Source organism: Gymnogyps californianus, chromosome 16 (assembly GCF_018139145.2).
Source record: "Gymnogyps californianus isolate 813 chromosome 16, ASM1813914v2, whole genome shotgun sequence".
Taxonomy (NCBI): Eukaryota; Metazoa; Chordata; class Aves; order Accipitriformes; family Cathartidae; genus Gymnogyps; species Gymnogyps californianus.
In genome coordinates, this window is record NC_059486.1 from 7,526,531 (window position 1) to 7,551,096 (window position 24,566).

General features: G+C 39.3%; 1 protein-coding gene across 2 annotated transcripts; it reads left to right on the top strand.

The window, feature by feature from the left end:
• The first annotated feature begins 4,813 nt into the window (after positions 1–4,813).
• COMT (catechol-O-methyltransferase) lies at positions 4,814–24,566 on the top strand. 2 transcript variants are annotated; one of them, XM_050906502.1, is made up of 5 exons: positions 4,814–4,952; positions 16,673–16,955; positions 19,369–19,562; positions 21,542–21,673; positions 24,231–24,566. In XM_050906502.1, the coding sequence occupies exons 2-5, from the start codon at positions 16,673–16,675 to the stop codon at positions 24,408–24,410; spliced, it is 789 nt and encodes a 262-aa protein (XP_050762459.1). In that variant the 5' UTR covers positions 4,814–4,952; the 3' UTR covers positions 24,411–24,566. The 2 variants fall into 2 exon arrangements, with proteins under 2 accessions (XP_050762459.1, XP_050762460.1); XM_050906503.1 differs by lacking the exon at positions 4,814–4,952 and adding an exon at positions 6,164–6,292.

Consider the following 24,566-nt stretch of genomic DNA (forward strand, 5'->3'; position numbering starts at 1 on the left):
TCCTGCAGCACTAATCAATAAATCACTAGAAACACTCTTACCCACTGCAGCAGCAGTAGAAAGACATGACTAGAGCTTACTGAGAGGCTTTGGAATTAAAGAAGCCTCAAGCATATTCAGATACTAATCTTTTATGCTTTTCAGGTACATGCATGCAAAGTTGTTTTAGCTGTTCATTTTAGCCACTATCCTGAATTGAATCAGGCAGTGTTGAGCATGTGCTCTTCACACAGCATTTAGTTCAGATGCATAGGATCAAGGGTAGAATTAAATCTCCCCAAACACAAAACAAGTTTATGTGAAGAAGTGTCTCTGCAGCATTATGGTATTTTGCTAATAAGGAAAGGCCTTAAATGTAGCAAAGCTGTTGATAGAAAACATTACCTTGCAACAGCACCTACAGTGGCAATTTAGGAAAGAATTGATGATAAATTTGGAGTAACGCTTCTAAACTCTTTTAAGGATAGGATCTTGGCCAAGTGCCCATTGTAACAGCCACATCGTACACTAGCATTACTGATTGCTTTCATTATTTTAGAGCTCAGAGTCTAAGTGAACCACAGCCTACGCAGCAGTGATTAGATTGTAGCTTCTTTTAGATGTTTGTGTGTTCCTAAACACATCAGCACACCAGCACACCCTCTCTTTTCTAGCTTGAAAATGAGTCAGTTGCTTTCACTTGACATCCTTCTTAAGTCATCTGGGAACCAGAACTATCCATAGCTGCCGCTGTGCCACTGGCAGACCATGTGAAGCTGGGGTGTCACCAGCCCTCTGGCTGTATCTCACAGCTAATGATAAAGAACTGTGCAGTTCCACAGGCTAAGGCTTTCCCATAAGGACCGCCATCTTCAGAAGAAAGTACGAAGTCTGTGTAACGCCACTCTGCTTGTTCTTGCGCATTCTCACAAGCTTGATCATTGAGACCAGTAGAGGTATCAGCAATGAGGAGTAGGTTTTGCCCATGGTGGCAATATCAATAAGAGGAGTAGCCACTGATATTTGCTGCAGTCAGCACTGAGCAGGTGTGTCTGCACTACACTTCAAAAATCTTTCTCAGGGACCAGAGACAGATTGTGGTTATCAGGTGTGATTTCTAATGTGTCTTTGGCTCATATCCTATAGCTTTCTTCTCTCTTATTTTAATTCTTTTGTGGTTAGCATTAAGCTGATCAGAATAATTTTACATATATATACTATCTATATATCTCTCTTAATTTCTTTTAAGAAAGCAAGCATTAAGTCCTTTAGTGGCAAATACATTCTAGTATCAGGAATCATTTACATGAAGCGTTGTCTTTCTGCAGTGAAAGCATGTTTTTTCAAAACTTGGGATTAAAAAAAACTTCTTACAAGATAGCTATCAGACTTAACATCATATTTCCACAGAATTTTGTCAGTTGTAGCTAGTCATATGTAAAGTCATAAATTAACTTAATACATTAGATGTGGTTTGGTTTATTTCCAGGGGGAGATGTTTATTCAATGTACTGTAAACAGTGTGATATTAAAAGGGCAAAGGAGACACCACTGTAATATGTTTCAGAAATGTATATAAAACCATTCAACAAAAATAGGGGTTTTGCAAGGCATGAATTGGTTCTGTTAATGAGCAGACTTTCTCCTTCTGAATTTATTGTAAGGACAGCTTGGAATTCTGTACTTTTTTTCTTCATATGAAATGCCTTTTGTGACATTTATCAATGGCTTACTTAAATTCTTCCTCATGAAGACAACAAGGACCAAATACCTTTTCTACCTTCATTTTAGAAATACCTTCATTTTAGAAATTTTGACTTTTCAAACACATCTTCTTGTCTTTCCTGTTTTTCTGGCATGGTTTCCTTTATGTCTTATGTTCCCAGATTAGCGACCTGGCAGGGTAGGGGAGAGAAGAGACGTGTCAGGTAGATACCATCTTTGGAAGTCATCATATTGCTTCTTTTTTAGTGGGTGGGGTTATATCAAAAGTTGCATTTTGTGGCATGACCTAATTAATAATTTACAGCAGTGTCAGTGAACTGTACTGGATCACTGATTGAACGAAGAGGTGTCTGCATGAGGTAGGACTTTTTGGTTTCTTACCACATCTCTTGTGATTGATTGTACTTTTTTTTCTTTTTTTTTTCTTTTTCTTCTCTTGTTGTTCCTCTGCTAGCGTGTAGTGTGATGTCCTTAGCATTAAGGAGGAGGGAAAGAAAAAGCATGTGGAAGAAAGGCATGTCAAATGATGAATACAAAAGTGGAAATATTGACAAGTCCCTGACAATTGAGAGAACCATATCCCTGAGCTACAAAAAGGACAGAATAAATGGTAGCAGGGGAGGGGTGGTTACCAGTTTTTTTTCAAAGAAGGGTAAAGCCTTCTCAGGATTCAAATTGCTAAATATATGGATAGTATTCTAACGTAGGGGTTATGCTGACAAGTGAAGACCCTTGTTCGAAGACACAGATCCTAGGTAAACCAGAGAAGTATTTTTACCACTTTTATTTGAGGCTTACCTGACTTGTGTAGCATGAATTTTCTAATATTACTTTTTGTTGGATATTGCTTTACATTGGCATGAAGGAATCTGTGGCTGTTTGCTTACAATCAAACTCTGCTGTATTTTTCTGCATTTTTGATATCTGCTTTTAAGAGCTTTGACAAATCAATCTTTAGGAGAGTTAAAAGTCAAACTGCTAAGGGAAGAAAGTGACTAATTTTGGTTTATGGGATTGAGGTGGTGATCAGATTGCCATGTGAAGTCTACAAAGTTTACAACATTTTGTTAAGATGGGACAAATGTATCCCATTAACTAATAATTTTTTTAATGTAAAGTCTGTAAATGTATCTAAAACAACTACATTGAAAAAGCTAAGAAAAGTACATGCATCGCAGAATTACTCTAAATCAGGTCATAATTTAAATTCCATTTAAAAATATAATTCTAAAAGAAAACCAACTGTTCTAATATTTGCGAAGTGCCCCTAAAGAACATCTTGTTACAAAGAATACATCCTTCAGCTAACAGTGTTTCCTCTGCTGGAAACATTTGTGCATAAGTTCATAAACCAACAAAAATGGTTTAACATTTCAGCTTTGTTGCTATTTCTCCCTTTGTTTGCTTTTTTTTATTTTCAGAAATTTGTTTGAAAGTAGGACTCGTTGTTCAGAATTTAATCTATGCCATTTTATTCCTTCCTTCCTTAACACAGAATCTTCTGTTCATAGTTTGTCCTAAACAACTAATTGATTGCAAGTGAGGGAAAAAAACAGCAGAAACAGATGGAGCTTCAAGTAACACAAGTTCTTGACTTCATTCAAATGCTTCAACATATATTACCAAAAAAGTGAGGGAAGAAAAGACAGAAATATGTTAGACTTCACTGAGCTTCAAAGTTTTCATGAGGAGTTATAAAGTCTTTGAAAGCAGGAAGTTTTTTTCAGTCTACATGATAACCTTTTAAGATGCACAGTAAACACAAAATAGTCTCACTGCTTGTATAATCTCTTAAATGTTAGAGTACAACTTTGCTGGCCATCTTTATTCTCTTTTAGCTGTGTCCTATTTTAGATATCTCCAGGCAGTTTCCTGATTCATACATGAGTGGTGCTTCCTTTCTCAAAATTCCTTTTTTGCATGTTTCTCAGCAAGAGAAACTAATTTGACTGTTGAAAACAGCAAATTCACATAAAAGAAAATCCCTCCTGCTATTCTGAAAATGCAAGCTCAAAAGAATTTTCTTCCATTCAGTGTTTCACATGATCTGTGGGGTTTATGATAATGTGCTAGCTCTCCTGTCTCCCTTTGTTTAGGATTTTAAAAACCAGTCTTTGGCCAGGATCATTAGAAGAAGGGAATGCCATTTGTTGTTATGCCAGGCATGGATTTACTGAGAAAGCTTTAGCTCCGTGCTATGCACGGCAAGTGGTGATAGCACTGCCACGTTGCATCATGTGATTGCAGCTGTATAGCCTCCATTTGAGACTGGGAGCTCTGTACATGAGCAAGTCTACTCAAGTTTGTGCAGACAGATCTGAGCTTAACTCTGTCAACTGTCAGAGAGAGTTAGTCTGAACTAGCCAGTTACTCTGACCCGTTGCCATTCATATGATATTGCTCCCAATCTAAGACAACCTGAGCCCACATCTTTCCCATAGATGTGCCCTGTGAATGCAGTATCCTGATGTTCTGCAATACCAAATCAGTCTTTTAAGATCTTGTCTCTACATAAAAATTGTATTACAGCAATACATTTACAGCTCTCCACAGTTCTCTAACCTGGGTGTACTAATATCAGGGTAGATTTTTACTATCCAGACAAGGATAATTCATGTGAATAGCATATAAATGTATGCACTCTAGAGTTTGTAGCATTGTTATTATGTCAGTAAAAACCTACAGAAATATCCATACCTATATAGGCCCTGTCTTGGGCAAAAAGGTAAATTAAAGAAAGGCAGAAGCCAATGTCTAACAGCCTACCAAAGAAACTTCTCTTGGAGAAAAAAATACCCCATAATAACATATTACAAGATTTCAACTTTCTATTAACTTGGAAGCAACTTATGGACATTATCACACAGTTTGGGTCGTTTAACTAACTGAACCTCTGGCTTTATCTAATTTGCAGTTATTGCCATTCACCATTTTTACTTACATAATGAAATATCTAGACAACAGAAAGGGTTACTTTGCAGGCATAGCCTTTATGATACAAGTAAACAGTTGTGGGCAGGCAGAAGCAAGTTTGCTCCTCCCACGCTTCTAGCCTGAAGAATATGGTTCAGCTCAAAGTTAGAAGTCCTTTAGAAGCGTTGTCATGGAACGCTGCTCGATTTGTTAAGTCTTGGCACTAATTTATGCTGCTAAGCAGAAGCTGGGCTGATACCACCCACCAGTTCACAACTAGCTATAGTTAACTGCAAGGACATCTTCAAACAATAGCTGTATGCTTACAGAACCAGGTCAGTGCATAGAATAAGTTTTACTGTTTTAAGCTCTTTTCTTCACAGCCCAGCAGTAAAAGAAATTCTCAGTTAATTTTAACTGTGTGTGGCATCAGGGATCATGCAGACACAATCTGTCATGGTTTCACAACCAGCTTTTGACCAGGCAGGAAATTACTGTCAGTGAAGCTGGAGTGCAGTATTGCTTATTTCATTCTTTGTTCTGCTTGATGTCTGGATTACAAGAAAATATTTATTGAGCTAAAGCTCTGTTATACATGGAAGGGATACTTCAAAGTTTTTCTGTATTGACATTGAGTACTGTGCTATATTGCAGGGTCTTAGTTATGTTTTGTTTAGAGTTACTAAAACCACTTTGATCTTCACCTACATCTTTTTTCCACAATTCTTTATTCAAGTCATCCACTTAAAATTTTTTATTCTTCTCTTGTCATGCTCTCAGGTAGTCCCTAATTCTTTCAAGGACCTCCCCCCTCATGTGACAAAGCCTGTTTTCAGTTCTTCAGCTCCTGTTTCTGCCACATTTGATACAAACTCTCTCTTTGAATCTTTAAAAAGTTTCTAGGCTAGAGCTTCAAACACTCACTGACTAGGTCTGAGTTTTGTAGTGAGAATACAGCAGAGAACTACTACCACGTTGTGTTTGGGTTTTGGGTTTTCTTATTATTTTCTTTTATGGTGCAATTTAGTTGCAGCTTATAGACAGTCAAGCCAAGAACAAGGTTTATTGGAATAAGCCTCTTCTTTCATCTTAGAGCTGTTTGTAGCAGAATATTTTTCCAACTAGAAGCTATAGAAATTCAAATGTACTATTTATAATCTATTGATTGTGCTTCCTTCTGTAGTTGCTGTTAAGCAATTTGCTATACGTACCTCCCCTCCCTCCAGCAGCACTCTTTATTTAACCCACATGCCTAGGTCTTGTTTCTACGACTTCTGCACTGGCTGTAGCATGCCAAATTCATTCCTGGAGTTGCTTGATTGAACACAGTGCATTTACACTCAGCACAGATTTGGCTCATACCTGACTTTGTCAGCATTCACTGTGCTGTAACTAAGTAACAAGAACACTGTCATTAGGGGACAGATGAATAGCTTTCTCTAAGGTTATTAGAGCACTGAGTACCTTTAAGGAGTGCAGAAATCTGCGAAAGGAGGAGTTGGGGAAAAGGACACCGCTCCTTTTAGAGTCTGTGTAACAGAACTGATAAGCTATTCCTGTGATGTGATCGAATGTGACTGAATACTGCAGGCTCTTGGACTCTTATTCTATAAAATCCACATTAGAGCAGCACAGGAAAAGATCGGAGGGAACAGCTTCTGCTGTACTGAGAAAGGTACATATTTATATTTTCTTATTTCTCAGACTTGACATGATTTGTTATCTTAGATAATGTCACTATTTTAAACAGTGGTGAATCTGAAAGAAGCTGTGTTTTCCACATACTGACTGGTACTCATTGTCAGGAAGCCAGTCCATGGGCAGCAACAGCTTTCACAGAGAAAGAGTAGGACATATTTGTGTGTAATGCATTTGTACTGCATTGTAAACCTTGACAGTTGAAAGAAGTGAGATAACCCTGACTAAATTGAAAATGTAATATATGGCTATAAGTATGCTGGAATTTGGTACTCATTTGTATTCAAGAAAAAGCTGAACGCAAGTCAAGCTTCAGTTCAGTCATATTTGTCTGAATAGCTGCTTTTATAAATGTGTTGCTGCAGCTGTATTTTATGGGGGTTTTCATTCTCAAGAGAGAGTTCTGCTACAGCAAAATATCTGTGAAGAACAGACAAAAAGCTAGTACTTTTGCTTACTAGCCTTGTTGCTGCTTATAGAGTATCTTTCTGATGGCCTTTACAGGCATTCTTTACCTTCTGTCCTTTAAAAACAAACTCATATTTACCAATGCTGTCAACCACATAGCATATCAGTGATCTCCGTAAACAACCTTTACTTCATCTCTGCACTTGAACTTACTTTTTTCTGCTTACTCAGCCATGGACTCTGACAAAGCCCTCAGGTTCAGAATCTCATGCATTTGCGCAGCACTGCAGTATTTAAATGCAAAAGAAAAATTTCCTGATTTACAGCTTTAGTTTGCATCAGTGGAAAAGGAGTTTAACCACATTAACACTGCAAACAATTTACTTGTCACTCAAGTTTAGCAATATTTCTTAGCAGCCTGCAGCTGGTATCAGGTTTATCTCTGCCAGTCCCACACTGTTGTCTTTCAGCATTCCTTCAGGATCACTGGAATTAGAACTGACTGGGAATTTTCTGAAAAAACACAATTTTGGCAGCAGTCATCGAAACCAGATCTTAATGTGTGAGGCCATCCATACTAGTTTTGCTAAAACTCTCTCAGAACAGATTTCTCAGAAAGCAATTTCTAGCTAAAGTAAGAGACACTCTATGCCCACTCCAGCTACTTTTCTGGGGAAGGCATTCACTCAGGATTTGAGACCAAGGTCACATGCCCTGCTCTGTCTCAGTTAGGCTGCCTCTTCCCACACAGTGCTTTGGTTACCTGCTGTGCTGAGGTGGATCCCACCTTGCCTGGCCTGTTAGAGCTGTTCATTTCCATAGAAATAAGCCATCATTTCAGCAGCGATTTCCTTCCTACTCTTTCAGATCCCTCAGTGGGTGTCCTCACTACCAAGTTTCAGTCGTGCACTCCCCCTGGCCTGAAGAGCAGCTTGTGGAGAGCAGAAAGCTGTGCTGGGAGAGAGACAGATTTACACTAGATTAGCTGGTAGCCTTGGAAGCAGGGCAGGAGCATGCAGTGGGGATTTGGGACACTGAGGATTCAGCCCTTGATCTTTGTAATGTAAAGAGAGAATGTGAAATAGGTCTGTCACAGGTGGTTATGCTGAGGACAACTAGCCATTTTGGTCTTTCCTCTTCCAGCCCTTTCTCCCTACCTCCATTTGGGGCAAAATTATGCAACAGGAGCTTGTTTTACCCCCCTAGGGAACATGAAAATCTCAGCTGAGAAAACTTTTTACAGACCAGCTCCCAGTGTGCTGACAGGGCAGAGCACTTTCTACTTTTAGCAGTCCACTGCCTCCCAGGTGGGATTTGTACAATTCAGCTGAGCGACGCCAACCAGCCACTGGCCTCAAACACTAGTACAAATGCATCTAGAGTTCTGGAGGGGGAATAAAGACTATTAGAAACAAATGCTTCCTAGGGGTGCCTGAAAGGATCTTATTCCCGAAAAGCTGTCTTTGCTCAAGGCCCGGTAAAGTGCATTTCTTATCCTTGAAGAATTCTCTCACCCCAGGCTCTGGTTTTAATCATGCAGTGTGTTCACTAGGCCAGTCTGGATCAGAACGCTCCAGATCCATGCGGACCTGCTTGTTGAATGGAGATGAGGCCTGTGTGGCCAGTTTATTCTAAACCCCACTCCTCTTTATGGGGCACATAACCATTATATAAACCTTTTCCTTTGGGTGATAGCACTGAATACCACTTAGACAATGGCTACTGTGAAGGGAGTTTTAAGCGGGTAGCAATTATCCTAATTGAAATCTATCTGGGGAGAATGGATTTAAACAATCTTATGAAGTTTAGTTGATGGGGCTCCCTAGTAGGCAATAGGCACTTTTCTGTTCTTTTCCTTTCATTCAGTAAGAAGAAACCTGTATTTGTTTCCTTTCAACCTGAGAAGAGGGAAAAAGAAAAGACAAAATGCTGGGGAGAGGGGGAGCGGGGGGAGGCAGAATCAGAATTTTGCATTTATAGAAATCTGAATTTTTGTAGTCACGGTAGTGAAGCTAAATTGTAGTAATTTGAAAAAACCTAGGAAGAGGGAAATTTAGATTTCATGCAAGAAATAGTGAAAAATTATATAAAGTCTGTTCAGCTTGTTTTCATGATGTCAGTGGAAACTCTGAATGTCAAACTCCCAGACTAAGTTTCCATTGAAATACAAGCTATTCACATTTGGCAATATACTGATTATTCTTCACAGTGTTGCACTCGTTTGAAATGCATAAACAATAATGAAAGAATAGGAGGTAAAAAGATTTTTTTTGACCTTTAGAAGTACTAAAATATGAAGCTGTTGAATTGTGTTGCCTACAGCAACAGGATACAATATGTTTGGCAGAAGTTAGTTTAGACTTTCTGACCAAAATACTCTGCCTTTCTTGCTCTGGGAAAAGAGCAAGAAAAGCAAAATGCCACAAAACAGATTGCCTCATTCAAGACAGCATAGGACAAAGAGTCAGGAACTCCAGTCCCAGTCATGGCAAAGCACAGATCTCCTCTGGCCTAGTACAGAGCAACAGACATTGTTAAAATATGTGTAGAAGTGTGCTGACTCTTCTACATTGTTTTTGCAATGCTTCTTAAACAGCTAATATATCCTTACTAATATGCAAATCCTCTGCATACTTTAGTGCATGAGATACTTAAAGGCATAATTTCAGCAGAAGCTTTTAAAAAGTTTGAACTTAAACCTTTTTAACCCTTTTCTAAAAATAGGGGGTACACTTACCTCCTTCACACAGATACCTGTATGGGAGGGTTTAATCTGTTAATTTGTACGGCCTTTGTAAAAAAACTCTAGAAAATTGTTTGCATTATAACATTCTTCTCTCTGCAGACTTAGCAGCAGTGTCTCTGCAATGAGTTAGGCCCTGTTGTCCCCAGGCACTCTACTATTGTAGACCATTTCTATTATCCTCAATACCATCAGACCAATGGAGAGATTCTTTTGTGTAAAAAGGTTGAACGCTATAAATTTACCAAGCACTCCCCATTCACCAGGTTATGTGAGCTAATAAAGTCTAAATTAGATTCTAAACCCTTTAGCATCAGAATGCTAAAGTACTGTCTGGATGCTTGGAGACTTGTAATAAACTCTTACACAACCAACCAGTACTTGGCAGTTAGGCTAAATGCATGAAAAATTATACCAAGATTGGATGTAACATCATCTTTCCTCAAAGGCCTGATTTGTCAGCAGGCTGAAATCACTTAAGGAAAGTGTTTGAAGCACTGTTTGTCTCCACATTTTCCCTGTTGTTCATAAACTCAAGAATAATAATGTCACATAGGCATTTGCTGTCTTGGTATCCCAAAATTGATCTCTTTTGTTAATGCAGATAAAATCACTTTGCCTTTCCTCAGGTGTTAACCATATATCCACAGCAGGAACTTTTCTGACAAAGATTAATTCAGCTTTACAACACCTTGAAAGTTACAGAAGTAGCAGTGACTTTTACTTACTCTTGTGGCAACAAAGATGTAGGTAAGACAGCTCACCCAAGATCAGATCAGAAAAATACTGCCAAAATGAGACTCAAACCTAAGTCCCCTGACTCAGGATCACAATGTTTACTCTCATTCCAGTCCTGGAGAACAACAGTCTAATGTACATGCTGTCTTTGTAGAAGAGATTTTTTTGTGATTATGTTTAGGACTTCAGTACAAAGCAAAGCAATATCAGTTTATCCAAGCTAAAATTGTAATGAGCGGTTCTGTAATTAGGCTTATAAGGATTCACCTCTATTAGAAAAATGTTCTATCCAACAGTTTTCAACCTCCCAAGTATGTTAATACCTGTCATCTCTTATTTTTGCATCTGTAGGAAATGAGATCTTGTTAATTACTCATAAGATAATGAACTAAGCTTCAGAACAGTTAAATAATCGAATTTGGTACTTTTTTAATCTACTAAGTGTGAAACTCACTAAGGCATATGTCCTTATTAAAACTCAGAGCATTTAAAGGTGCTTACTTTCAACATGTGTATTTTTCTTCTCAGTAAATATCAGTTTTTAGCAGAGGGAGGTTGTTTTGGAATCTGAAACAGTAGCAATCAGTAGTTTAGATCAAATCTCCATACACCTTCCTCTAACAGTGTTGTGAAAACTTCATACAGTTTTTATGAAACACTGAGAAAAATCTCAGTTTGAATTCATTTGGTTACTCAGAGTTACCTTAAAAATTGATGTTACCAATTGTTCTAATCCTTATTTTTTCACTTCAGGGAATTCTAAGACCAATTGTTTTTTAACAGTACTTGGAAAAATTTACCAGAAGGACTGATAAACAGCATTAGTGAAAGATCCTTATTGTAACCTTTGGTGAAATGGCTGGAGTCACCTGTACAAGAATAAAGAACAGGATGTATTGTTTTGTGCTCCATCACACGACCATTTTTATGTTTGTAGAAAAACTAGAGATCATATAATAGTAGGGGGGTAGTGAATCCCCTAACTTAACAACTATTGCCATAATAATAGATCCCTAAGTCTGAGCCAGTCTCTTGAGGTTTCTTTTATAGCCATTGGAACGACTTGGGTATTTTATCTTCAAGGGCAGGTAAGTTGGGGCAGCAGATTCCCACAATTTGTGTTTACTTCTCTCTTAGAAAGTGTCTTTTAAAATCTCTGTAAGCTGAAACAGAGGTACTCCCATTCAAATGCTGATTGTTTGATTATGGTTTGCATCAGGGGAAAACTGCTGAACTGCGTTATGAAGTTATGATTTGGTCTTACAAAACCTGCCAAAATGAGTAAGATTAGATGCATAAGAAAATAACCCAGTGCTTTAGAAAGACTCATCATTGGTTTGACAGGTTGGGGCATGAAATTTGAATGTGTTTTCTTTTAAACTCTGTCTTCTCAAAAACAGATTTAGTGATATGTGTTATTCATTCCTTTCCATAATGTTATCCCTCCAGTTTTCTGTTTATTCTGTTGCAGAATTTTTCATTTTGCCTACTATTTTCCACTTCAAATTTTAGCTTTCAAAGAAAAGGCTCACTTTATCATGGTGTTGCTAATACACAGAAGAGGTTGCAGTGCTAACCTGTGTATTTGGAACCTCAGTACAAGCATTAAATAATAAGAGCAACTGCCTTGTAATACATGGTTATGGGAAACTTGACTATGTGCAAGTTCAGTTTTATTGCATATTTAATGAATCTCATGAATCCACATTAAAGCTAAAATTACAGTTGCATTTTCTAAAGCTGTCATAACATGACTGTCTCTTAGGTAGTGGTAGTTTTACATTGGTTGAATTACGGACTTAATTTTCATATCAAATATTTTCCAGCTAAGAATATGAAAGCAATTACCTATTTTGGTGCAGATTTTTTTTCCCTCTGGGTACATGACCATCACCGATGCATCTTGCTCTTGGCAGGCTGCTTTTACAGTCTACTGCTATCACTAAATTTATTTTCACATCTAAGACAGCAGAAATTAAGAGGCACAAACTTTGAAAAAGAAACTGTGTTTTAAGAAAGAAAAAAGGAAAAGAAGAGAAAAACAAGATATGCCTGTTTTGCTCCTTTTAAAAGTTACCTTCTCTGGAAAGTGGTTTTCAGGATAATTGCCTCCTAAAGGAGCTCTGCTAAGAACAACCCATACTGCCAGTTTATGAAGGTGCTGGGGTGTTATACAGCAATAATAATAATTAAAAAAACCCCAATAGTTGAAAAACATTCCTTAATACAGCAAAACCAAGTGAACTTGTCTAGGAATGGAAAAAAGCAGCATGTACTATATAGGTTGTTGCTACCCGTGAGCAATGTCTAAGGATCTGTGGAGGCAGGTGGGCTCTGCTGTTACGTATGGTAGCATTCATGTGGGACTCAGAAGTGCAAAGATCTAACTGAGGCACTGTAAGAAATGGATCCCTCTGAGCACTTGATCATAGGAATGGCCAAGCTGAATTGCTTCCTTGCTTAAGTTTTAGATCTAAGACCATCCCCAAATCACACACATTTGAGCTTAAATGTATAGCTTTTTTTGTCTTCTTGACAAATATGTTACACAAAAAGTGTAAACAAACCAGTGCTAAAAGCCACTCACCAGTCCAGATCCGAAGAAACACGAAGAGAAATGAAGGTCAGTATTTTGCCTTCAGAGGGGATTCTTGCATAAATTTGAAGCAATAAGATTTCATAGCTGAAGATCAAAAAATCTGTTTCCCAGGTGGCCCAGCAGAACTATTAGTTGTTGCCCTTCCAGACAAGCTAAAGGACTGTCAGCCTGCTCATGCTTTTGCATAAGGAATGGCTAGAAGAGACAGAAGGCTATCGCTGTCTGTGTGGTTCAGAAGCATATCCCACTTTACACCTTTTTGTCAAGCTAGTTGCATCTCAGCATCAGGATGTCACACTGCAGTACCTGCCATGGGTAGCAGCAGCCTAAATACAATCTATGCCTTTGAAAAGATAGGGCATGTACATCTCAAACAAGGCGTCTTTCTCTGCACAAAGTACACTCTGTTAGAAAACCAAAATCTTTAGAAGAATACTGATGTCCAAGTAAGGATGAGGGTGAAGTATTTGTTTGAGATCAGCTGAAGTTACTAAAAATCAGCAGGTCTAATCTGAATTGAGTGTTTTTCTCTGCTCTGGCTAACAGACACGATAAGAAATAGCATTTCATGGTCTGCAGACAATGAAGAAGCTGTCCTTCTTTAATACATGGGCTTTTGAGCGTGTGATGTCTTGTAATTTTGGTGTATAAAGCCTGTAGCAGCATGGGAAAATAAGACAATGGAAATCAGGTTTGCTGACATACCCTTCCATGCCTGGGAAGCAATGTGAAAATGGAGGGGCAGGATTGCACTGTCAAGCAGGTCCTTTTTGTTAAGGTATAAAAAGAAGTCTTCACAGTCTGTTCTCTGTCCAAAAAAGAAGTCTCAGCATTCCTGCAGGACAGGGAGTGTGGCTGAGTTAGCATACAGATGCTATCTCTCCCTGTTTTGAGCAATCTCACCAAATGGTCTCATATCTATACTAGGCAATAAAGGAGGAAAGCTGTTCCTTAAAAAATACACCACCTAATTTATCCTGCAGCTATCATCCATTCTTGCTGTCTGACAGATCTTTGAAGGGCAGCCCCAAACACGCTGGCAGAATCTCGTAGTGCCAAAGCAACAGCCTACAGCAAGTTCTACTGAGAGGATGCCAAAGTATCCATTGTAACCAGAGGATTATGTCTGGCAGTAGTCTGAAATAATTTTAAATGCCAACGGTCTTCAGTCCTAGAGGGACCTGAATATGGCTGGACTGTCACCAAGTGAGTCACTGGTATGCAGGCCTCATGCAGTTTCCCTTAGTCCAGAGGCAGGAAGGTTAGATACCTGCTGGCATCAGTAAATGGTTTCTGGGCTCCATCCATTCATTGCAGTTCAGAATAATTAATTCTCAACTATGTCAGTAATCCAAATCCATCAACAATGACCATACAATCAACTAAGCCATGAAAGCCAAGTGAAGACAAGCCAAGCGAAGCTAGAGAGATATTTTTCTGTTAAACCAATGATATATAGCCTAATCCAAGTTCTCAGTGGACAGATAATGTGGAACATCTTCTGCTCTTTCTAGTTGTTCTACATGAAGTCCCATCTGGAAGGTGCAGAACAATTGGGACTGATCAGTAGAACTACTAGAGCATAGAAGAGAAGAAGAAAAATTGACATCCAGGCCTTCGTGATACTGTTGAGGTAAAGAAGCAGGTTCTTATTAACTAGGAAACAAAATTCAGAAAGCCCAAGCAGCAAGATTTTCATGTGCTGATGATGCTGGCGAGCCCTGAAAGGAAATGTCTCAGGTCAGACTTTGCAAGGAAAGCATTAAAGTATTAACATTGGTGACTACTTAAAAGCAAGAGAAATAGACTTTTAACTGCTCCAAACAAATCATACTTGCTGTGCAACTAAGATAAGTGGATGGGTGAATGAACATCGGCTGTATGTAGGTTGAGCATATCTCCATGGAAACTCACTCATCTTCTGAACTCAAAATGTGTTCTGCATGATGATTCAAAATTTAAAGCAGTAGGATAGATTTTTCCCATGTGTAGTGTGTATGTGCCAAATCCCACTACAGAATGGAGGTCTGACCAGCCATAAAATTTAGGATTTTCCTAGGACAATTTGGGGGGAAACAAACGAAAAATGGAAACAAGAACAGGTAGGAAGAGATCTGAGGGAATATTTGGCTAATCATATAGCCCCTTTACCTCTGGTCTTGGGCAACTTAAGCAAAATTTTTGAGGATGTTGTAGCTCCTGTTGGAGAAATGGTTTTGCTGAACTCCAGGTAGGTGGAACATTAATACAAGTGCAAGTGTAAGCTGTTCACCATTTTTAGCAAGCTGGAAGAGAAAAAGACTTAATAGAAAGAATCAGAGACTAGAAAGAGTTGAGTGTCATGTTCTTAAAAATAACAGTTTAAAAACCAGCGCAACTCAAGCCAGCCTGCTGAGGTTAAGAAATTGGTTCCAAATCCTTTAGACCTGTGTTCAAATGCCTAATTAGACTTAAAGAACAAATGAACTTAGCATTCATTCATCCCAATACTAACTGGAGCACATTCCAATCTGTGCTCTCCTCCCAATGTGCAACTGTCAGCTCCCGCTTGTGGGAAGCAGAGGTGGAAAAGTGGAGGTATTATAAGCTACATCATCAGAAATGAGGTGTGTTTTGGGTTGTACGAGAGGAGCTTCATATGCAGAGAATCCTCAGGCAAATCACAACCCTTAGTTTGGCACCCTCTCAAAGGCTAAATCAATTCCTTAAAATTAAGAACCCTTTCTTTCTCAGATCTTTTGTGCTGTGACTCCTGCATGGAAGTAAATGCACCTTCCTGTATACTGGCTTGTCTGAAATCCATCAGAGTAAATGGCTTTGATGGGATTTATTGCTTGAGCTGTACAGGGTGACATGCATCCCATCTGCTGAGCTTTATGTTCAGATGCCCTAAACTCTCAAACAGAGAGGCACCTGCAGCTATGACACTGAATTTCAGGGGTAGAAAAGGCACAATCCCATCAGATAATTTGAGCTGGCACATCAGAGAAGTACAACGTGCCCTTTTGTTACATCTCTTCAATTTCATGAGCCTGGACTCTTCTCTGATTCAGGGATTCAGTTTTATGTTTTTATAACCAGTGAGAAAGCATCCCTACTTTATAAAAGGAAATGTATCTTTTGTTCTCAAAAGTACCAGATTGATGGCTCATGTCAAAAGTTTTATAAGCAGGAAAAAGGCTACTATCTTCTGTAAACCTTTCCACCTGGGTACCTCTGCTGCAGGCTCTGAAAGGAAGGAGGCAGGTCGAGTCCAACTGAAACATCAAGCTCAGCTTCTCTGCAGAGCATGCAAGAAGGGCGGGTGCTAGCAAAGAGGTCTGCATGCAAGGTAGTAACTTAGGACCTGCAGGCTGATTTGAAAAAGAATGTTACCTAACAGTGCCCAGTTTCTGCTGATATTGTGCTCAGAATTAAAGGGTGAGACGTTCCATGTTTTCTTACCAAGGCCAGCTTAGAAGTTTCCCAGTGCTCAGAAATTAGGAGAGTGGGATCACATGCAGGCTCTAATTTAAGATTTTTAAATCCTTTGAAAAACGGTTAGAACAGCTTTGATGCTGAGAGGCTCCTTGTGCAGCGGCATACTTGGAGCCAGGACTGAGCAGCTGTGTGGGGCAGGGACCAGAGCATTAAATAAAGCTACTTGTTGACTGCCTGTAAAATTGGCTTCTAAAGGGAGTGCCACAGAGCACCATCCATTACCAAGTGACAGAGAGTCATTCTCAGCTACTCTGGACAATATCATAATTAAACTCTGTGTGTTCCTGTTCAGTATGGTTAGTTGTGGGTTATTCAGCTTAATATTTACAAAAAAGATAGCTCTCTCCCGTGCCACCTTAACCCTGGGCTGTTTTTCTCTTTCCTTCCAGATGCTGGAGAGCTCTTCAGTCCTTTTGTTCATTGTCTTCCTCCTGCTTTTCATTTTGCTGCTCTTTGTGGTGCTCATCAGGAAAAACGGCACTGCTGCCCTTATCTGGAATGAAATAATCCGGGAGAAAATAACCAATTTCATCATGAGTCAGAGCAAAGAACAGAGGATTTTAAATTTCGTGCTGCAGAACGCAGTCCGAGGAGACCCCTGTAGTGTGCTGGACACTATAGATAAGTACTGCTCCCAGAAAGAGTGGGCCATGAATGTGGGTGATGAGAAAGGTAATTGCAGCATGGATCAGCACTTGAAAGATCCTTCAAGACTAGCATAGTACAGGACATCTTATTGTATTCACATGGTAACTTCCATCTGCTGCCAAAAAAAAAAAAAAATCCATGACAGCCTTGTGGTCAGCAGAGTAGTTCTGTAAACAGTAATGCATGCTTGTGTACATGTCTTTGAGGAGGGGTATACAGTGAGTAATCTAGGAAGTCATAGGACCAAATCTGGGTTTGTATGTTGTGTACATTGCAAGTGTGTAAGCAGAGGGTGACAATTTATGGGAAAAATCTAGGGTTGTGTTATACCTCAGTTCCTATACAGGGTGGCCTTAAGGCATAACTCATTATGTTAAGTACTTTCAGATCCTTAACTGAAAGACAGTAAATTAAAAAAAAAAAGTATTTTAGACTATATGAATTTTGTATACGCAAGCATAAGTTATAAGTTACTGTTGAGGGGAGAAATCCTACCCATGTAGTACCCAAAAGCAGCTATCACACATTGCTACTTAGCAAGTAAATCATCTTGTTCTTGCCTCCTAAAGGAAAATATGTGGACAAAACATTTTTTTCTTAGCTGCAGGAAAGTGACAGTCTTTCCAAAAAACTGTAATGGAAAAATGTTAACCTGATCCCTTATGAATTAGACACAAAAGTACCTCTTGCTGGGAAATTGCAGGGGAAATTTGCTTAGTCTGGGATTAACACAGCTAATGAAATATGACTGTAAGCATTGTAATAAAAATGCTTCTCTGTCATGGGTACCTTTTGTGGAACTAGCTCCTCTGCATACGAGGCTGGGGTGCTTAGGGCAACAGAACAGTAGGTAGTGGCTGAGTAGGAATTCTTAAAGCTCTAAACTTTGATCATTTGGGATTATATTCTTAAAAATTTCACTCTAGTTTTGCTCTGGCAAGATGACCTTTCCTCGGATAAGAGCCGTCAAAACTAATGCATCTTTAATTCCTAAGATTTTGAGAGTGACCACATGATCTCAAGATGCAAGCATCATCATCACACTATTCATAAACAAATGAGACCCAGGAAAATACCATGTAATGAAATGCATATATACATTGAAAAATTCCATGGCTCAGTGTAAAATCCCTTCAAATACTTTTTCAGATTAGTTACCTAGTTTCTAGCCATACAAGTAAGAGGAGACAGTTTTCTCACAAATAAATCCTTTTCTTCAGAAGGACTGAATGTAGTACACTGGCACTTCTTTTTGGGAACATTTTTTTGTTGTTAACAATTGACTAGTGTTTTCCATCCCACATATTCATCTAGGGAATCCAAATACTTTGCAACTTTATAACTAGACTTTTTCCCTTTAAAAACAAGTATTTAGGATAAGAAATGTTGTATCAGACTACTGCATGTAACGTTTGCAACAAACATGAGCACTCAAAATTCAGGAGTTGCATATTTCACAAATATGGCCAGTTGTCATGGTTTAACCCCAGTCAGCAACTAAGCACCATGCAGCCGTTTCCCCCTCCCCCCTCCCAGTGGGGTGAGGAGGAGGAAAGGAAAGAAAAAAAAAAGTAAAACTCATGGGTTGAGATAAGAACAGTTTAATAACTAAAGTAAAATAGAATACTAACAATAGTAATAATGAAATATAATAATAATAGTAATGAAAAGGAATACAACAGAAAAAGGAAGGGGGGGGAGAGAAAAAAAAACCAGTGATGCACAATGCAATTGCTCACCACCCGCTGACCGATGCTCAGTTAGTTCCTGAGCCGCGATCCGCGCCTCCCGGCCAACTCCCCCCTGTTTATATACTGGGCATGACGTTCCATGGTATGGAATACCCCTTTGGCTAGTTCAGGTCAGCTGCCCCGGCTATGCTCCCTCCCAGCTTCTTGTGCACCTGCTTGCTGGCAGAGCATGGGAAACTGAAAAGTCCTTGGCTTAAGATAAGCGCTACTTAGCAACAACTAAAACATTAGAGTGTTATCAACATTATTCTCACACTAAATCCAAAACACAGCACTGTACCAGCTACTAAAAAGAAAGTTAACTCTGTCCCAGCTGAAACCAGGACACCAGTTTTTGCAATAAGTTCTTGGAAAAAACCACTGCATTTTTCCCTTGTAACACTATAAATATTCTATTTAATTCAGGCACTTCCTTACTCAGAAATGGTTATATTGTGAAAGTAAGAAAGATTTTTTTTTTTAGTTAAAAGTTTGCATTTTGAAACTTAGAATGTCCATGATCAACTTGAGCACAGATAAGCCAATTTGCAAAGGATACAGTATATAATTTGACATCAACCCTTAATTTTTTGATGTCCTGAGCAACTGAGTACACAGACTTTGTAAGTTTCTTGTCACTAACTTGCTCTTCTGTATGTGAACCAGTTTGATTTTGTCAAAAGCTAACCTATTTCCATTTTATTCAGGTTTAATTCTAGACAAGACAGTGGAAGAGGTCAATCCTTCAGTTGCACTGGAGCTGGGAACATACTGTGGCTACTCAGCAGTTAGGATTGCTCGGCTACTGAAGGCAGGAGCTCGTCTTCTCACTGTGGAGTTCAACCCAGAATTTGCTGCTATAGCTAAACAGATGATTGAGTTTGCTGGAGTACAAGATAAGGTAAATACCATTTGTCTCTGGTTGGTAAGAGGAAGCAATAGACGGAGAGTGGGACTTTATCCATAGAAACAACAATAATAGGTTTAAATTTGTTTTTTACTTGTCAAGCAAGTACGACACCCTAAATGTTTGGGAACATGCAGAGTTTAACCATCAGGCTTGATAGCAGGAAAAAGCTACCAGTGTCCATGCAGAGGGCCAAGGTCGTCTGCTCTTTTGTATATACAGTGCAAGTGAGCTGAATTTGTTAGCATCAGTCAGGGCTCCAAGTACAATGCAGATTCAGCTGAGAGTCAGGGTAGAGTTTGAGGCTTGTCAAGATGTGTGTGTGACCAAAACAATCAGGGCTGTTCTCCAAAGTTCTTTGCTATGTGAGTCAGGATGAAGATTTGGAGGGGCAAGACCAGAAACAATCATATACATCCATATCTCCTTAACATTTTGAAAGCATTTAGACTTCATCTTCCAGTTTGGCCTCTTCACTATTCACTGGTTAGTACCGTAGACAGGCCATTTGCTGAGAGCTATTTTCAAAACCCATAGTGATTGTAAGAATAATACAGACCTGGAGGGACACTCCAGAGTCAGTTATTTCACTTATTATAGTCACAGGACATCAGCACACACAGTCCTTTTCATGAAATTAGTAACCACTATTGCAAAACTGGTTAAATTTACTGCCATTATTGAACTGCAAGACTGCCTCACAAATTCCTCCTCCTGATTATCAGAAGCCTTCCTATGATTTCTGTCTGACATTTATTCATAGACATTTTGTATTCTTTTTTTCCTTGCACCCACAGTCCTTATTAATTTAATTAGCTCCGTGCCTAGTTACAGTCCCTGACCTCTCACAGCAGTACAGCTGAGGAATTCACTACGTTACCTCCCAAAATCTAGACTAGAATATTGGTTTCCTCTGTATAAACTGAAAGGTTCAAATCAGTGTCAAGACTGAGTACAACAGAAAACTGAACCCTAGTCTAATTTGTTACAAAAGCTCACAAGAAGCAGTTGCATTATGTGCAATAGGCTTCAGATGAGATGTACTTACCCAAATCTAGTTGGTCACAACATATATACCTAAATTTTGTGCAGTCTGACTCTCTGTACAGTTGGTTGAGATGCAGGTATTTCCAGTCTATAATCCATCTCAGCCCAAGGCAGACATCGACAGCAGGTCAGGGGATTCATGCCCGAGAAGTGCCTGTCTATTCGACCAGACAACTCACTTCAACGTAGGTGATAAAACTAGAGGAAATAAATCCCACCATGAGATCTTCTAATGCGTTTCTTAACTTCTTGAAGAGAACCTCAAGTACTAGTGACATCTTAAATTGCACTTTCTCCTTCTGATTTAATCTCCTGATCAGCTATGAGTCATAAACCAGACAGATTTCCTTACCACTTTTTCCCTCCACTCACAGTATATGGCACTTGCTTAACAAATCAATGTGCAGCAGCTTCTTTCAGTTTAACAGTACTTATGCCAATAAACCTGTGAGGAAGATGTAATAGCCTCTGTCCTGCCTCCTCCCTCTACTGGCCATATCAATTTTACATCCTGTAGCCTCCAGCTTTATTCTAAACTAACTTGTTCTCTGTATTTTTTGCTTCCCTTGGACTACAAGATTCAACTGAGATGTAACTAAAAAAGTAATTAAAAGTACTGTTTTCAACAGGAGATTCCCATGTTTCCCATAAAGAATCACATTATCCAACAGAAATAACAGGTCACTTTTTCTGCTATTATTAAAAAAAAACCCCACAAAACCACCCAAACCTGTATTTTGGAACATAACTGAGCTGATTTGTCAAAAAGAAAAAAGTACGCTTGATCTAACTCTATGAAATAATTAAACTGGGGCAGTATTGAGCTATAAACAGGATCGCTGATGTCTGGCCACAATTTAAAATGAGCTAGAGGCATGTGCTTTTTCTTAAGGGTTCGCAATTCATCAGACGGATTTGCATTTCAGGTAAAACTCCTAGAAGGCCCTTCAGAGGAAATTATCCCCCAGCTGAAGAAAAAATATGAAGTGGATACTCTGGATTTTGTCTTCCTGGACCACTGGAAAGACAGATACGCACCGGACACCATCCTGCTTCAGGTCAGTTTGCACAATTCCAGTCTTAAAAGTAAAGTCGCAAATGCCTTGATGTCTGTGAGGCCTATATTCTTTATGAAGGACCTCATCCTCTGTAAAATGAAGAATGGCAGCCAAAATAGCAACCTTGCAAGAAAAGAGGATTTAGGGGACAGGATCCCAAACTTTTGTTAGGGACAACTGCCAACACTACATAGCTCAGGACTTGGCAAATACTGTTGAACCATTTTGTTTCCTGAACAAACGGGTCTGCAGTAGCAATCCTAGCTGGCGGAGTGCATGGTCTGGGTCTTACACTCCCTAGGAAGGAGTGTCTGCATGGTCACTAACCGGAACACTTGACCCAAAAACATCCTGATCCTGGGAGCAGGTGAGACTTAGGGCCTGCATATCTCAGCTCCACCTCTCCAGTTTCCTGAGTACCCCTTTTCTTGCCTGGGTCTGTGGTGCCAGCGGAGCCTTTTGATGAAATACTATTTTGGTAGCACAGCTGGGTACCATCTTTCTGTGAGTCTTTACTCCACCTAATTAATTGGCTGCAAAGGCCAAATTAAGTCAGGCACTTGCTAGGGAAGTGCTGTCTAACTATCTCCATCCCCAAATGTGGAAAAATTATACTAATTTCTTCCCAACCTGCCTTAACCATTACTGTTAGTACTACAAAACAAGTTGGCTGTAACAGCAGTAGGCAATGATAGGGGAGGTAACTACTACAGGACTTCTGGATAGGAAGGTATTTTCAGGTGTTAAATAACCGAGATGGACAACATCTGTATCTATCAACACAGCACATACAGATACTCTCCTAGCTTTGGAGCTGCAGGCTGATAAAATTTTCTACAACTGCCTACCTATTTGTATGGAAGTGTAATTTTTCAATTATTTTCTTCACAAAGAAATCCAGCTTTTTTGAGGCTGCCTCTTACATTGAGAACCTGCCAACTACTTCCTGACCCCTGCTTGAGGACTAAAACATTATTTTCTCATTCAGGCTCCCCTGTTTTTTAATTTCAGTCCTGTCCTCCAGATAGCTGTTTGAAAAGGAAATTTGTTTGGGGTTATGAACAGCCGGTATTGAATTTACACAGCAGTGGCTGAAGAAAATGTTCCCTACCTACAGTTATTTTGTACCCAGAGAATGTTTTCTTTTAAACTGGCTGTGTAAGGATGACTGATCTCTTTCCACTGGGAAGAGCTAGCACATCCTTATCAAGCTTAACCTTCACAACACAGACAAAACAAACAGGCAGTTTAGTTCCATCGTAGTGGTCAGTCTGATGCAACTGTGACACCAAGTTGCTTTGCTTAAAAAAAATTTATGAAATTAAGAGGAGAAAGATGAAGAAAAGATCCCCACATTTTCTCAGATGTTACAAACCTTCTAACATGCAATTTTGGCATGTATTGCAATATGAACAGTGAATATGAAATATGAATATAAAATATTCAGATGAAATATATATTGGAAGTGGCCCAGACAGCATTCCTTTTCATGCACTTCTAGAAAAGCCTGACATGAAGACCATCTGAAATCCTTATGACCAGTGGAAAATACAGCATGTTGTCACTTGTAGCCTTCTATAGGCTGTGCAATAGAAACAGACCGGAGGATATTTGCCATGTCTCTAAAATTGCTTCTACTGTGCTGACTGGTGTTCAGGCACCAGAGGCAAGAGCAGTAAGCTAAACAGCCTCCACAGCACACTCATCAATAGGACTTCTCTAATATACTGGGAGCGACAAAAAACACCCCATGTTTTGGCTACAACTGCTGCCTGTAACCACAAGATAACACCCAGCCTGATTAACTACAGACTGTTTTAGAACAGCTGGTAAGCTCAGATAAGCAACTTCTACTAGACAAAAATACCAGTAAAAATTAGGTTTGCAGCTTTACTAACGATAAACATTGCACTTGAAGTGAATACTGCAAGTTAGTTATGCCTTGTGGGAATTTGTCAGAGTGATCTTCATTGTGCACAAACCCTGCTTCATGCCCAACTCCTGAATAAAGTGGCAGGAAGTTGTACAAGATGAAAGGAAAACAAGTGCAGAAAATCTCTTTTGTTCATTTAGTGGTTTTGGAGTTTGACAGAGACTGGCCAAAGCAGACTGGTACATGCCAGTCTCTCAGGTGACCTTAAGAGCTGCTACAACATTTTAATGCCATATTAAAAAAGTTTTCAAACAGTAGGCAAGAGAACCAAAACAAAACCATCTTACTGATCACATAGACATAGTTGGAAACAATCTGAGCAGCAAACTGCACACCTCCACTGAACTTGATTTGCTATTTCAGAACCTGAATAACCCAACATGTTATCAGCATCTTTAATGTTCTACTGATTGTATTAACAGAAAAAGTCAGCATATTAAACATGACCACAAAGGATCGGAGAGTCACTCAGCTTCTCCCATGTCTTTTCTTCCCTCCACACCCGTAGTACAATGGGTTTTTGGATGCAGGCAGTTGAGTATGACATGGTTAACATGAAAGCACATTACATGCCAGCCAATGTCTGCTTAACAGCCACCATGAAGCAATTTCTCTTCTTTCTAGGAATGCAACTTGCTGAGGAAGGGCTCGGTTCTTCTGGCTGACAATATCATCTTCCCAGGAGCTCCAGAATTCCTTAGCTATATCCGCAACAACCCCCGTTTCCAATGCACTAACTACCCATCTCATCTGGAATATATGAAAGTGGAGGATGCTATGGAAAAGGCTGTGTTTTTGGGATAAAGAGAGCCATTAATACTCAACCTTTGTTTCAAATGATGTAAAAGCAACTGCACAGGTTAACTTGTCCATGCTTTATATTTTGGGTTTTTTTGTATTTTGGAGCCTGTAATTAAAGCAAGCGCTAGTGGAGATCATTTTAGACCAGGTGGAAACCAA

Excerpts from the sequence above, each read along its gene's own strand:
- COMT (XM_050906502.1), top strand. The coding sequence starts at position 16,673 with ATGCTGGAGAGCTCTTCAGTCCTTTTGTTCATTGTCTTCCTCCTGCTT. Across the intron at positions 16,956-19,368 it reads GAATGTGGGTGATGAGAAAG|GTTTAATTCTAGACAAGACA; the intron begins GTAATTGCAGCA and ends CATTTTATTCAG. Across the intron at positions 19,563-21,541 it reads TTGCTGGAGTACAAGATAAG|GTAAAACTCCTAGAAGGCCC; the intron begins GTAAATACCATT and ends TTTGCATTTCAG.